Source organism: Bos taurus, chromosome 9 (assembly GCF_002263795.3).
Source record: "Bos taurus isolate L1 Dominette 01449 registration number 42190680 breed Hereford chromosome 9, ARS-UCD2.0, whole genome shotgun sequence".
Classification (NCBI taxonomy): Eukaryota; Metazoa; Chordata; class Mammalia; order Artiodactyla; family Bovidae; genus Bos; species Bos taurus.
The window spans coordinates 76,899,855-76,915,635 of NC_037336.1; the positions used below are offsets into that span (position 1 = coordinate 76,899,855).

Below are 15,781 nucleotides of genomic sequence, written 5' to 3' on the forward strand. Positions count from 1 at the left end.
GGAGTGAATCGTGGCTGAGTTCAGTGCGCGTGTTTCTCAGCTGTGGAATACAGACACAGCTTTACCACCTTTCTGTTGTTGGTCTAGTGTAGATCATTCCTCTTTCAGTCCCTGGTGCCTCACCTACTGCCTGCTTAAGGGTGAGTCCTTAACTGTGTTCAAACTCTGCGGTTGCTGGCTTGCCCATGTCTCACTTAAGTGGAATACTGCCTGGATCCCAACTGTAGTTAAGTTTCAAGTTTGTTCAGAGCAAAATGAACTTCCTTGTAACTTTTTTCAGCATAACCCTCAAAAACAATTACTAACCTTGGCGGAAGATGAGGCCTCCTTAATGTCTGTACAAAGGTGGTTTTCAGGCCCGCCCTGGGTGCCATGCCCGTCTTGCTGGCCGCGAAGCCTGCTAGGCCTGCAGTGCTCAGTAGGTGGAGCTCGTGCTCTCTCTGTGCCGCAGCCATCGCGGAGGGTGTGGGTTTGGGCCGCAGGAATGTAGATACATCGTCTACTCAAAGTGGCTTCCTTGGGTCGGCAGCAGCCTAAACCCGTTACCGGCGCGGTGACAGCTGATGCTGACTGTCCTTGCTCGCAGGCAGGTTCAGAGTAAAGGCCTTTGGAATCTGTGAGGTTGGGCACAGCAAGAAGCAAAACCGCTGACTGAAATAAGCAGGTTAGGAGTCTGTTATCTGGTTCCCTGCAGATTGGCCCGGGAGCAGCTTGGAGGCTGAGACGAGTCCAGGAAGGCCCTTCTCTCCTGTAACTATGGTCTGAAAAAGTCTCATCAATGTGGCCAGCTCTCTAAAGCCCCCATTTTGGAGCCAATTTAGTGAAAATCAAGAATATTTTGAACTAGGGACAGAATTATAATTTTTATACTTGTGAGCTGGCTTCTCCTGGTCAGTCTTGATTTCCAGCATTCGATCTTATTACTGATGTGAGAGCAGTAGCCCTCAGTGCCTCCTTCTATTTGGGGTATAGAATATATAGTCACCATAATTACCACTTTCTGACAGCTGCTGCTGCTGCTGCTAAGTCACTTCAGTTGTGTCTGACTCTGTGTGACCCCATAGACAGGCAGCCCACCAGGCTCCCCCGTCCCTGGGATTCTCCAGGCAAGAACACTGGAGTGGGTTGCCATTTCCTTCTCCAGTGCATGAAAGTGAAAAGTGAGAGTGAAGTCGCTCAGTTGTGTCCGTCTTCGCGACGCCATGGACTGCAGCCTACCAGGCTCCTCCGTCCATGGGATTTTCTAGGCAAGAGTACTGGAGTGGGTTGCCATTGCCTTCTCTTTCTGACAGCTGAGTCTCAAGTAATGTTATGGACTGAATGTGTTCTTCGAAGTTCCTATGTTAAAATTGTAATCCCTACTGTGATGAGATCCCCTGGAGGACCGCGTGGCAACCCATTCCAGTATTCTTTCCTGGAGAATTCCATGGACAGAGGAGCCTGGCAGGCTCATGGGGTGACAGTCGGACACCAGTGAGTGACTAATGTGATGGTATTAAGATGTGGGGTCGTTGAGAGGTGATTCAGTCATAAGGGTGGAACCCTCATGAATGGGATGAATGCCCTTGGAAAAGAGGTTCCAGAGAGCCTTCTCATCCCTCCAGCAGGTGAAGACACAGAAGATGGCCAGCTCTGAACCAGGAAGCAGGCTCTCACCAGACACTGAATCTGCCTGCACCTTGATTTTGGACTTTCCAGCCTCCAGAACTATGAGAAATAAATTTACATTGTTTTTAAGCCACTCAGTCTGTGATATTTTGGTATAGCAGTATGAAGACTAAGACAATCAAGAACATGTCCCCTATTTCTAATTCAAACTTCAATTCTTATAAACAAAGTGATGGGAAACCTAAACCATGAGTCACTGGGATTTGGTTTTTGCTAGTCTATGGTAGTTCAGCTGGTAAAGAATCTGCCTGCAATGCAGGAGATCCTGGTTCAATTCCTGGGTTGGGAAGATCCACTGGAGAAGGAATAGGCTACCCACTCCAGCATTCTTGGGCTTCCCTGGTGGCTGGTAAAGAATCTGCCTGTCATGCGGGAGACCTGGGTTTGATCCCTGGGTTGGGAAGATCTTTTAGAAAAGGGAATGGCTACTCACTCCAGTATTCTGGCCTGCAGAATTCCATGAACTGTACAGTCTATGGAGTTGCAAAGAGTCAGACATGATTGTATGATTTTCACTTTAGTCTCTTTTAATAAACAATGCAAAGCAGTATAAGAAAACAATAGAATGGGAAGGACTAAAGATCTCTTTAAGAAAATTGGAGATATCAAGGGAACATTTCAGGCAAGGATGGGCACGATAAACATCAGAAATGGTAAGGACCTAACAGAGGCAGAAGAGATTAAGAAGAGGTGGCAAGAATACACAGAAGAACTATACAAGAAAGGTCTTAAAGACCTGGATAACCACAATGGTGTGGTTACTCACCTAGAGCCAGACATCCTGGAGTGTGAAATGAAGTGGGCCTTAGGAAGCATTACTATGAACAAAGCTAGTGGAGGTGATGGAATTCCAGCTGAACTATTTCAAATCCTAAAAGATGATGCTGTTTTTTTTTTTTTTTTAATTTTATTTTATTTTTAAACTTTACAATATTGTATTAGTTTTGCCAAATATCTAAATGAATCCACCACAGGTATACCTGTGTTCCCCATCCTGAACCCTCCTCCCTCCTCCCTCCCCATACCCTCCCTCTGGGTCGTCCCAGTGCACCAGCCCCAAGCATCCAGTATCGTGCATCGAACCTGGACTGGCGACTCATTTCATACATGATATTTTACATGTTTCAATGCCATTCTCCCAAATCTCCCCGCCCTCTCCCTCTCCCACAGAGTCCATAAGACTGATCTATACATCAGTGTCTCTTTTGCTGTCTCGTACACAGGGTTATTAATACCATCTTTCTAAATTCCATATATATGCGTTAGTATACTGTATTGGTGTTTTTCTTTCTGGCTTACTTCACTCTGTATAATAGGCTCCAGTTTCATCCACCTCATTAGAACTGATTCAAATGTATTCTTTTTAATGGCTGAGTAATACTCCATTGTGTATATGTACCACAGCTTTCTTATCCATTCATCTGCTGATGGGCATCTAGGTTGCTTCCATGTCCTGGCTATTATAAACAGTGCTGCGATGAACATTGGGGTACACGTGTCTCTTTCCCTTCTGGTTTCCTCAGTGTGTATGCCCAGCAGTGGGATTGCTGGATCATAAGGCACTTCTATTTCCAGTTTTTAAAGGAATCTCCACACTGTTCTCCATAGTGGCTGTACTAGCTTGCATTCCCACCAACAGTGTAAGAGGGTTCCCTTTTCTCCACACCCTCTCCAGCATGTATTGCTTGTAGACTTTTGGATCGCAGCCATTCTGACTGGCGTGAAATGGTACCTCATAGTGGTTTTGATTTGCATTTCTCTGATAATGAGTGATGTTGAGCATCTTTTCATGTGTTTGTTAGCCATCTGTATGTCTTCTTTGGAGAAATGTCTATTTAGTTCTTTGGCCCATTTTTTGATTGGGTCATTTATTTTTCTGGAGTTGAGCTGCAGGGGTTGCTTGTATATTTTTGAGATTAGTTGTTTGTCAGTTGCTTCATTTGCTATTATTTTCTCCCATTCTGAAGAAGATGATGCTGTTAAAGTGCTACACTCAATATGTCAGCAAATTTGGAAAACTCAGCAGTGGCCACAGGACTGGAAAAGGTTAGTTTTCATTCCAATCACAAAGAAGGGCAGTGCCAAAGAATGTTTAACTTCTGGACAATTGTGCTTATTTCACAGGCTTGTAAGGTGATGCTCAAGGTAGGCTTTGGCACTAGGTGAACCAGGAACTTCCAGATGTACAAACTGGGTTTAGAAAAGGCAAAGAAACCAGAGATCAAATGGCCAACATTCATTGGATCATAGGGAAAGCAAGGGAATTCTGGAAAAGCATCTACTTCTGCTTCATTGACTACGCTAAAGCCTTTGACTGTGTGGATCACAACAAATTGTGGAAAACTCTTAAATGGGACTACTTAGACCACCTTACTTGTCTCCTGAGAAACCTGTATGTGGGTCAAGAAACAACAGTTAGAACCTTACATGGAACAAATGATTGGTTCAAAATTGGGAAAAGAGTATAAGGTTGTGTATTTTCATCCTGTTTATTTAACTTCTGTGCAGAATATATCATGTGAAATGCTGGGCTGGATGAATCCCAAGCTGGAATCAAGATTGCCAGGAGAAATACCAACAACTTACATATGCAGATGATACTACTCTAATGGCACAAATTGAAGGGAAACTAAAGAGCCTCTTTAGTTCCTCTTTAGAAAGAGGAGAGTGAAAAAGCTGACTGAAAACAACATTCAAAAAACTAAGATCATGGCATCAGGTCTCAGCACTTCTTGGCAAATAGAAGGGGGAAAAGTAGAAGCAGTGACAGATTTTCTTTTCTTGGGCTCCAAAATCACTGTAAACAGTGACTGCAGCCATGTAATTAAGACACTTTCTTCTTGGAAGGAAAGCTATGATAAGCCTAGACAGTGTATTAAAAACAAAGACATCACTTTGTGGACAAAGAGTTATCTAGTCAAAGCTATGGTTTTTCCAGTCGTCATGTATAGATGTGAGAGTTGCACCATAAAGAAGGCTGAGTGCTGAAGAATTGATGCCTGAACTATGGTGCTGGAGAAGACTCTTGAGAGTCTCTTGGACAGCAAGGAGATCAAACCAGTCAATCCAGAGGAAATCAATCCTAAATATTCACTGGAAGGACTCATGCTGAAGCTGAAGCTCCAATACTGTGGCCACCTGATGCAAAGAACTGACTCAATGGAAAAGACCTTAATGCTTGGAAAGATTGAAGGCAAAAGGAGAAGAGGGTGGCAGAGGATGAGATGGTTAGATAGCATCATTGACTCAGTGGGCATGAGTTTGAGAACACTCCGGGAGATAGTGAAGGACAGGGAAGCCTGGCATGCTGCAGTTCATGGGGTTGCAAAGTCTGACATGACTTAGCGACTGAACAACAACAACAATCTCTTAGTTTATGGGATGAATATCTGCCATGTTAGCAAACCCTTGCCCACCTTGCAAAGAGAGGTATTAGCTGTGTCTTTTAAAAATCTGAATGGATACAAAGTAACTTCTCAGAGAGATGAGTCCACTTGTGGGTCATTTGCTTTGTGTCTGACAAATGCCTGGCAAATATGGGCCACCACTCCTCTCGAGGGTAGGCACTATTCATTTATCATGGCACGCTTTCCTGCTGGATCAGTTGTGGCCTCAGAGTCTTTGGCACATGGGAAAACAACTTCTTTGTCTGGCTTCAACTATGGTTGATCTTTAATATTTTCATTGTATTAGATAATAATAAAGATCAAAATGTTAGCTGAAACAACAAAGCAGATACCCTAGACTTGGTGTTTTAAAGAAACAAACTCTAAGGAGAGCCATAGGGAATAATTTAATTTTAGAGCTCAAAAGAAATGGGATGAATTTCCAGCATCTCAAGATGATGAAGCTGATGCTCAGAAGACAAGCTGGGTGGGAATTTTGCTTCTGGTAAGGGAGGAAGCACTCATTGCAGCTCTTCCTTGCTCTAAGAACAACTAGAAAAGATGAAGAAAATACATAAAATGCCTCTGTGAAGGCCCTGGAGTGCTACTCAGCCAGCAAAAACTTGAAGGGACAAGGTCCTTAAGAAAAGGAAAAAAAAAAAACAGAAATGAAGTGACATTTGGACTGGTTTTTTCCCTCAAGGAACTTGTAAAAATCTGAACTGTGGCTGAGAGGCTGAGAAGCTCAGCAGAGCTTCCTATAGTTTTATGGGGCATCAAGAACAGAACTGGTGTTTAGAGAGCTGATGATCTAGGCTTCCCAGGTGGCACTAGTTATAAAGAACCCGCTTGCCAATGCAGGAGACCTAAGAGATGTGGGTTCGATCCCTGGGTCAGGAAGATTCCCCTGGAGAAGGAAATGGCAACCCACTCCAGTACTCTTGTCTGGAGAATCCCATGAACAGAGGAGCCTGGCAGGCTACAGCCTAGGCTCTGTAAGTCACAAAGAGTCAGGCACAACTGAAGTGACTTAGCATGCAATGATCTAGGGTCCTGGCAAAAACTCAGGCTGTGGGATGGGACTGTCTAATTACTATATCATAGGAAGTAGAGGATTCTTTAAAAAGTCAGAAGCCCAACTTTAAATCACTTCAGTTTATGATTGGGTAAGGCAATCTGCTGCAATTTAAATGTCTATTAAATTGCTAATATTTGACATTACAAAAATTTAAATTTTTGTCAGTCTAATGAGTAAAAGTGATAGTATTTTTTGTTTGTTTGTTTTATACTTTTTGTTGGCCTGATGTATTTTAGTCATTTACATTTCTTCTGTGAACTCCCATCCTGTTCCATGCCAGCAGTGTAAAACTCTTCTGAGTTTACATTGCTCTGTAGGATTTCTGTTTGTTTTCTGCATGTTAATGCTTTGTTGTAATTTATTATGACTGACTTCTCCCAATCTGTGCTTGTCTTTTAATTTTATTTCTGGTTAGTTGTTTTGTTCCCCTTAACTTTTGAAGACCATCAGTTAACTTGTGTGACAGGCAGTTCATTTGTTATAAAGAAAGAAATCTCACTCTCCTTCCTCTGGGTATTGCTTTGAATTACTCCCAGATGGAATTGGAGGACTTCTGGATCAGTGTTCTAATAATGGACAAGGGAGCAGCCAGATGGTCCAGCGATGATAGCACAGCTCATCAATACTAGGCATTTTGGGAGATGAACTGTATTAGAGCCAAAAGCTCTGTGCGAAGGATGAGTCGTGGGCATGACTGGTAGACTGGTAGCATCTGCAATCAACTCTGGTTCCCTTCTGACTCACTGATTAAGGCATAAACGGATTGGGGGGCTATCTCCTTGGCTTTAAGTTCAGAGAAACATTCTTGATAATCAGGGGGTTGGTTTCAGCTGGATACTGGTTTAGCAGAGATAGAGAAGATTATAATGCTGCCTCCAAGGATCCTGCCTTTAGAGACGGAGACCATGTGAGAAACTTATTTTACATTCAGAAAGACCAGGCCTTTTTGCTGCCACTGCTTATGTTCCTTGCTCACAAGGTCTCATAAGGTCTGTGTAAATTTCCCAGATATACCCATAGCCTTGCTTGATGATGGAGTCATGAGTCAGTGGTGGCCGTCACCTCGGGCTGGTGGTGTGTGCGAGTATTTCATGAATAGCAGCCACTACCCCTTATAGCCTTATACACCTGCCTGTTTGTTCAGAGGCAGATTGTCAGCCAAAATAGAATGAGCCTTGTGACACTGCAAGCAAAAAAATAAAGGATTAGCTGTGTAAACGGAAGTCTGCAACAAGACATGATCCTATAAAAACAAGCTAGCCACATGCCTAAAAGCACATGTATAGCATTTCAGCTTTTCAGTTCCCAGACATCATGCACATGCCATAAACCCAGACACAACTACACACACTTATGTAGGCTCATGTCAACTTACTATGCAGTGGTATAGTTACAGTCAGCTATATGCGTTCACATAGAGATACATTATAGCACACACCTGCACAAAACTGCACACATACACTGGTCCATATAACACACAAACCTTGTAAATGCCCTCACACACAGGTACGCACTCAGACACATATACACTCACACACATATACATATACATTCACACACAAATAACCACACACACATTTCATATAATCTTCCTGCTCTACCAGGAACACACACTCTCCCACCTGGAGATCTGGGTGGCATTTGTAATGAAAATGCTCCTAGAGGTTTCCTTCCTGCTGTTTAGCTGCTGAAATTTGTGGCACAAGTAGTGGGAGGGATGCTCAAGTCAGAGTCAGATGACCAGGTGCTCTGATTGGGAGCAGATAGAGTTAAGGTTTGGGTGGTCCTGAAATCCTTGGTTCAGCCTTGTAGCCACTGCCATTCCAGTGGCCGCTATGGAACCTCACACATGGAAGGACTTTAATATTTGTTGAGAAAAATCAAGGAATTTGTGATTTACCCCTTAACGCTTTGTCTTTTAAAATTAAAAAACAATTTACTAGAGTAATCTCCTGTCTCTTTCCCCTTGCCTAACTTCAAATAGATGTGCCCAAGGTGATGTGAAGATCTCTTAGACTAAAACCTCCCTGGAGAGTAGAAAACACACATAACTTCTGAAGTCTTTTAAGAATTTAATCAGAGATGCCAAAACCCCCAGAGATCATCTAGTCCAAGGTAATCACTTTATAGTTGAGTGAATTGAGGCCCCGCGATGTTAGGTGGTTTCTCCAAAGTCACACAGCAAGTGGGCAGCAGAACAGGAACAAGAGACTCAACAGCCTGATTCCTGGGATCTACATTTTTCAGTTTGATTGGACATGAGTGATTTTATTCCAGGGAATGACTCTTTGATAAGAATGTTAAGAAAACAAAGACTTACTTGTAATATAGACTATATTACAATAGTCTATGAGGAATTACACTGGTTTGGGTAGAGCATTGCTATATTTGATTAAATCTTGCCTATGCTATCACACTGGTAGTATTTCAACTAATAATGTTTAACCGCGTGACTTTAGATGTGATGAAAGGCATCTCTGTCATACTATTTTTATAACTTTGGACTCTGATTTTCTTAGCATATGGGATCCTTGACTATTCCATGGCTGTTTGCATCTGCCTGGTAGATATTAGAGCAATCTCAGGTTTACAATGGTTTTTAGCCTTGCCCAGCTTAATGGATATATATAACTAGTGCCAGCAACCATCATTTCATTAGAGCAACAAAACCACTAACGGTCTCATTAACTTTGAAGAAATTAGATTTGCTTTAGAACATTGACCTTTATTTAGCAGTGATGGATGGTATTATCATATGTTTCCTGTCACTTCATTAACTGGAGTTTGACTTTTTCTTGTTTTGTTATTTAAGGCATTTGTATTTCTTTAGAGTAGGCTTCTGATTTTTATATAATTTTTGAGCTGCGTTAGGTTTAGACATCTCACTCTAGCCTATGTCCAGGAGATTTACTTGGAAATGGTAGAATGTTTACGTGAATTGCATTGCATAACTTTTCCAAACAACGTATAAGTGTGCTGTGTATTTGTCTTTGCATAGTCATGCTTATTCCATAAGCAATATAATAAACTTCCATGTAAAGCATATAAAATTTGAATACACAGTGTGAATGCACAAATCTGGTGGCTATTAACAGCTATTACCCTCACTTGAACTACTGTGCCGTCCCAGTGTTAAATAAAAAAGATAATTTAAAATACACCATGATATAGTGAATACTGACAGTGGTTGTTAGCGTGATGAAGTCATGGGGAATTTTTCTATTTTCTAAATGTTCTATACTCTTTAATACTGAAAAGAACACATTTATTATTTTAAAAGAAAGGCAAATGAGAAGACAATAAAACACGATGCTGAGAAACACGTTTGTAAAAATCCCCCAAGTTGAAGTTACCATGTGGAGATGTGTGAATGTCATTACGGTATTTGCCCCTTATTGATGTTCTGTTTTCACAAAGGGGACCACCAATTGATGGTGGTCCTTTACTGCTCTTCATAAAGTTTTATCTTTTTATTTTTTCTTTTATATAATAGCTTTTCTCTCTCCTTCTTCCTTTCCCTCTCTTAACACATGGCTTCTTGCTTTGCTTCTTATGGTGGTTTGGTGTCATTTGTTGTAAGATGTCATCCACTGGCTATCAGTTCTGAGATAATGAGATAACGTACCTTACACTAAGGTATGTTTTATTTATGATATGAGGTAATGTAACATTATGGTACATCACCTTTAAAAAATTCAAAGTTAAAATATAAAACATAGCCAATGTTTTATCATAACTGTAAATGGAAAGAAACCTCTAAAAATTGTACAACAGTTTAAAATATTTTTAAATGGACTTAAAAATTAATTTGGGGTTAAAAAGAATCAGATAAAATTTCAAAATATAATAAACACTTCTTTCATTCATTCAAAAAATATTGTTATATATTGCAAATAAATAAGTGAGATGGATGTCGGTGTTAGTGGAAAGTCTGAGGCTCTAATATCCAGCAGGAAGGACTTACACTTGGATTTTACCAAGCTTGATTGTGCTGCTGAAATGATTTATCTCATTTCTCATCTCCTGATAGAGTGAAACAGCTTCTATGAATAGTTTTTATGCCATAGATCAATGAATTTTTAGGTTTCTTTTGCTAGTTAAATGTTTCTATCAAATATCCTTATTCATGCAGGAAATGATTCCTTTTTATACTTTGTCCAGGAAAAATGATGCTAAGTATCCTTTGAAAATACAGGTGCAAAGACTCACCCATAGGAACAGAATTAAATCTATATCAGTTTTATACATGTGTGCTGTGTGTGTGTGTATTCACACACATCTGCATCAGTGGATGCCGATGGAACTTCTATCTGTGGAACTTCTATCAGGGGATGCCACCAAGGAGACTCAACTTTAGGTATTGAGGATACAACTGAACAGTGCTAAGGAAAACCTTTCATGCTATCATTTGTGAATGTTTCTATTCTCATGGCATGCTCTCATGGATAAGCTAATGATAACTTTTAATTTTCAGGTTCAGAAATGACAATTATTTAAGCCTTGTGCAAATTTAACCCATATACTCTACTTGCTCACTTCCTTCCTAAATCCTACTTGCCAGCTTATGATGGGAACAAATTTTAGAGACCAGAGTTATCATTTTTATTTCATATCTTCTTTTAGAGAATTCTTTACATTTTAATTACTTTTATTTTTTCTAAATACTGGATGTAACTACTGGTTAGAGAAGGGGCTAAGGAAGTTTTCCTGAAATGATCTCTCTCCTAATGGTATATCTTAGCCTTACTGAAAAGCAGCCTCAGTTTTGCAATGAACACATAATACTTTCATCATTTCAGAAAAAGGAGATATTTTAAAAGTGTGTATCTATACAATACAAAAAGGGCAAGGTTTAATCTTTCTTTGCATTCTAGTTAAGCAATCCTCTTCTCCAAGTGTGCTAGGAAATGCCATGTTCAAGAAGCCCCTCCTGGATCAAGATGGGTTGGGGAGAGGGAATAAGCAAAAGGCAGAACAATGGGCCTCTTCTGGTCTTACTAGAGAAAATGCTTAAGGCAGTTAGAGGAACTGGGTAGAGAAAGGAAAATAATCTGACACCTTTGTTCACTCCCTCCCTCAGGGTATTTCAGAGAGGGCATCTTACAGAGAAACCTGTGGAAACCTAGTCTCAGGGGAGATTGGCACTGAAGTGGATAGGTCTGAGGCAGTGATGGCCACCCACTGGGTTCTTTGTTCTCATTATACGTGGGTCGTCAGGTTCTCTCCATCTCCCTTCCTCCCTCCCTCTTTCCTCTCTCTCACACACACAAACCAAGATTTCCAAAGTCTTCATGTACATCCTATTCATAGACTAAAAATTCAACCAAGAGAATATAACCACAATCTGTGTTAGGTAATACTGAAACACAGGAGTAACAAAGGTAAAAATAAATATAAATAAAAAATTTAAAAAGAAAACCACTACTGGAGCATGTGGGAAGAGAGGTACCTTTTTAATAAATACATAAATTATAGTTATTTAATTTAGAAACCACCAATAACTCCAGTGTTTCTGGAACGCAGACTTATCACCTCTAGAATCAGTTACATGACCTTGATAAAGGAGAGAAATTCCTTATTCTTTTGGGTCTTATGAGTTATTGTTATAATTAGTAAGGCCAAAGGACTATAATAAAACATTCTTTGAATATTAAAATAATTATTTCAAAGCCTATATTAAGCCTTGCAAATTTTAGGCAAGTTATTGTATCTGAAATTTTGCCTAAGATATACACTGTCGTGAGTAATGTGTTGCCATGAAAGCTTTTGGATTAAAAAAATGAACTTTAGGTATTAGAATATTTGATTTACTAGATTTTGGCTCCTCTCCTGCCTCTTCCTCTTGCTAAACATTCAGACTGAGACTTTATTGTGATTATCTAATCTTACCCATTCTTGGAAGTTCAGTTGCTGAAAATAAAGAGGAAGGAGACCCTCCTAGATTGTTCTAGTGCATATTTGGCTCTGAATTAAATGAACATTTAAATCTCGAAGATTTTCAGTTAATGTTGAATTTGGCTGGATATCCTGTGGTTATAACATCTTAAGCCTTTAAAAATACATGGGTTCTCAAATAGCGATATGCTTTTTTCCTGATTTTTTTCCCAACTAGCATTTTGTTATGACTCTCACTGTCTACATCAAACAAATTTTATGCAGTTTACAATGCTTATAGCATACGGTTGCCACCTACAAGTACTCTGTGTGCCTTAGCAGACAGCCACGTGCAACACTGAAGAACGATTTCTTGGATGAGTAGTAGAGAATCTTGCTTCTATCCATTTTTCTACTTTCAAGGTAGGACTGGGCTAGATGTTTTTTCTTCTTCCTCCCTTTCTCTCTTCCTTTTTCCTACCTCCCTCTCTTCTTATCCTATTTCTCTGTTGCAGTCTCTCTTTACTACAGATACAGTAATTCATGCTGTCAGTATTATTAGAGGTTCTTATTATGCAATGATAATGTCATACTCATGTAGACAACCCCAGGTGTTTCTAGCTTTTGCATCTCCTGAATCTTCACCTATTTTTCAAATCATTTTGAGTAGGAATCCATTTGTCTTTTGCTTTGTACTTCTGGCTGTACAGTATTCATTAAAGCAGAAAATGTGTTAGCTTGTACACCTTATCACTCATATTGAGACCCTGTGTAGGTTTCTGTTTCAGAAGAATAATAGCTTTTACTAAGCCATAATTGAGATGAGGGCTGAGTGTAATTTTCTGCTGCAAAGGAGAGGATTGGAAAGAAGGAGCAGAAGCTCTGAGAATTTAGACCACGAAAGTGACAGCAGGAGGTAGTGGGGAACCCTCTGGAGAGAGTGGTAGACACTCTCTCAGGGAGGCAACTGACGAGTTGGCAGGGTCATGTGAATATGGTCTCTTGAGACCTCTAGCTCAGAGTGGGGGAGGGGGGAGCGGGGATCAGAGCATAGCGTCTCAGTCTGAGGGCCCTCAGTGCCTCCACCCCCTAGTTCCCTTTCCCACTTCCAACTCTTTCCTTGTAGGAAGCTGCCTCACCACATGAGCACATTGCAAAGCAATGGGCTGAGTTGTGTAGGAGAAGCAGATGGAAGAGGTGAGCAGTCCACTACTGTGATTGTTCCCCCCCTTTTAGGGCCTCTTTTGGCTATCTTTGTGTCCACACACTCTCTATAGCCTTGCAGTCTAACTCAACTGCTGTTCTGTCACTTAATCCGTTGGCTGAATTTATTGACCTATCATTGGGTTACTTATTTTTACCCAACATTACATGGCCTAATATTTGTGTTCTGAACCTATTTCTGATTCACAGAACATTAATCTACTGTAGTCCCAAGTGCAAGTAAGAGATAATTTTTTTTGATTAGCATCTAAATATTTTGCATGAGAGAAAGCCAAAAAGAGGTAAGAGAAATGTGTATGCAATATTTGCTTGCATACATGTATATAAAATATGCATGCATATATGTGCATAGACACATATATGTATATATTCACACATATACATTATAAGCATACATACATATGCATATATTATTATATGTATATAATGTCTAACTGGAAACTGATCATCCATTTAACTTACTGTGGAACTTACTAAACTCTATGGAAATAAAGCATTACATTTTCAGTATTTATGTAGTGGAAGTCTTTAAACACCAAATCTTACTGTTGATTAAGAAATTGAATTCAGTACCATCTTAATGGCAAATTAATATAGATTTGCTATGCTGTATGTTTTGTTGTCATTTGCGAAAATTATACTATCAACCAACGTTAAACAGAAAAGCTCCAAGTCAATTATAAATTGAGAACAAATAGCAAAGGCTGCAGATACTTTACATAATATTTAAAACTGTATTGATTCTAATTAAGCCTCTTCCATTAGACCTCCCTAGCCCTTAATGCCTCCTTCAGGAGATAATCCGTTACCACGATGATGGAAAGTCAGGAAGAACAGCCTCCAAAGGCAGAGGAGTCTTAGTCTACTCCTTCCAGATTGGTGTCAGCCACTTTGGGCAGTGGGGGTCCACCTGAGGCCCCTCCCGGCAGCCCCTCTGCTGTTGGTGGGGGCTGTGTCATGGGCTCACATCCAGACTCCCTAGCTGGCAGGTGTGCTCCCACTGCAGGTGGTGGGGCGGAACATTTGGCCTCCATCACACATAAGAAGGTCTCAGCTGGGGGCTCCAGGGCTTGACCGGAAGTCGCTGCCTCAGGCTTCCGGGACTGCCCGTTCACTTCCATCACCGGTAGCGAGGCCTCGGCTGTGGGCTCCTGGGCCTGACCTGAAGCTGCCTCCGGCTTCCAGGGCTGCTCATTGGCCTTCACCACCGGTAGGGAGGGCTTGGCTGGGGCCTTCGGGGCCTGACTGGAAGCTGCTGCCTCTGGCTTGCGGTTCTGCTGATCAGCCGGTGCTGCACCAGGGAGACCATCGTCTTGGGCCTCAGCTCCTGTCTCTGCTCTGAGGGTAGGTTCTGTCTCACTGACTCTCTTGCCCTCAGCTTGAGGATTTGGGGGAGGCAGGGGTATTTCTGAATGGCATGCGGGACTCAGAGGAGCTTGTTCCAGCCCCCTGAGGGCCGTGTCGCAGTCCCCTGGAGGACTGTCGACCTCTGGGTGGATTTCTTTGGATACGTCAAGGGTTGACTCTGGACAATGCATTATCATGAAGGCCGCCGCGAGATTTTGCACAGCCTTGTGAACGTTGTTGGCTTCCTCTGCGTCAGCCTCTTCATTCACAGAGGTGTTTGGCTCGTCATCAGAGGTGTGCTGACCTTGATCATCCTTTTTAGGCATTTTTGCTTCTCTGATTTTTTTATAGAGTTCATTTCTCTCTTCTTGTAAAGCTCGACAGAGGTTCTCTAACCTTCCAATTTTCATCACGAAGCACTCATATTCTTTAGCTCTCAATGCTTTCTGTGATTTAAATACACACACACACACAAAAGGGTAGGAAAAGTAAAACTGCCAGGTTTTACTGGAGTAAAGTAAAATGCTCTCTGGAGACAATCAAAATCATTAATCCAGGAATTTGTCTGTTAGGCTCTGACCACAGGGTGGTGGCTGAACAGATCCTTGGTCAGGGACATCACTTCTATTTTTGCATTATGTTGGAGACTTTGATAGAATTTTAATCCACTTTTTTTTTTTTTTTAAGGAAAGAAAGATAGCAAAGCTTCTTTCTGCTTCAGTCTAAGGCTTCTAAAAATCTTAAAATAGATGCATTTTCTGCTTCTAAGACTTAGAAGGAATAAGCAGAGGCTTGCGGCAAAATGACTGAGATGGACTGGGATTTGGCGGTCAGCAACGCCTTATCTGTCCTATAGATAAACTGCTATATGCTAATCCAGCAACTGGTTGATTTCTGTTTATGAATAATAAGCACATCTCTTTGGAATTGGTTGTAGTTTGGGATGAATTGTTAAAATAGTAATTATATCCAGAGAAAGTAACCACACTCTTTCATGATGCTGCTCAAACTATTCAGTTCTCCTTTTCTCTAGAAATGTTGGTGTGTTTGTGCATGGAATCATCTTACTTCTCCACCGCCCCCCCCCTTCTGCTTTGTGCTACTCTGTACCTTTTAAGACTTTTTTTTCCACCTGTAAGCCCTGCCTCTCATGTTAAGGGTCATGTATCTTTGCTTTTTATGATCTCAAAACCTCCAGAGCCTG

General features: G+C 41.1%; 1 protein-coding gene across 3 annotated transcripts in view; it reads right to left on the reverse strand.

Moving 5' to 3' along the window:
• Nucleotides 1–11,564: 11,564 nt before the first annotated feature.
• The window catches only part of TXLNB (taxilin beta), a 62,052-nt gene continuing 57,835 nt past the window's right edge, over nucleotides 11,565–15,781 (reverse strand). For 2 of the 3 annotated variants that reach the window (XM_059889692.1, XM_024996601.2), the window contains exon 9: nucleotides 11,565–15,023. In XM_059889692.1, the coding sequence (XP_059745675.1) occupies nucleotides 14,088–15,023 (936 nt within the window). In that variant the 3' untranslated portion in view covers nucleotides 11,565–14,087. 3 annotated transcript variants of the gene reach the window in all.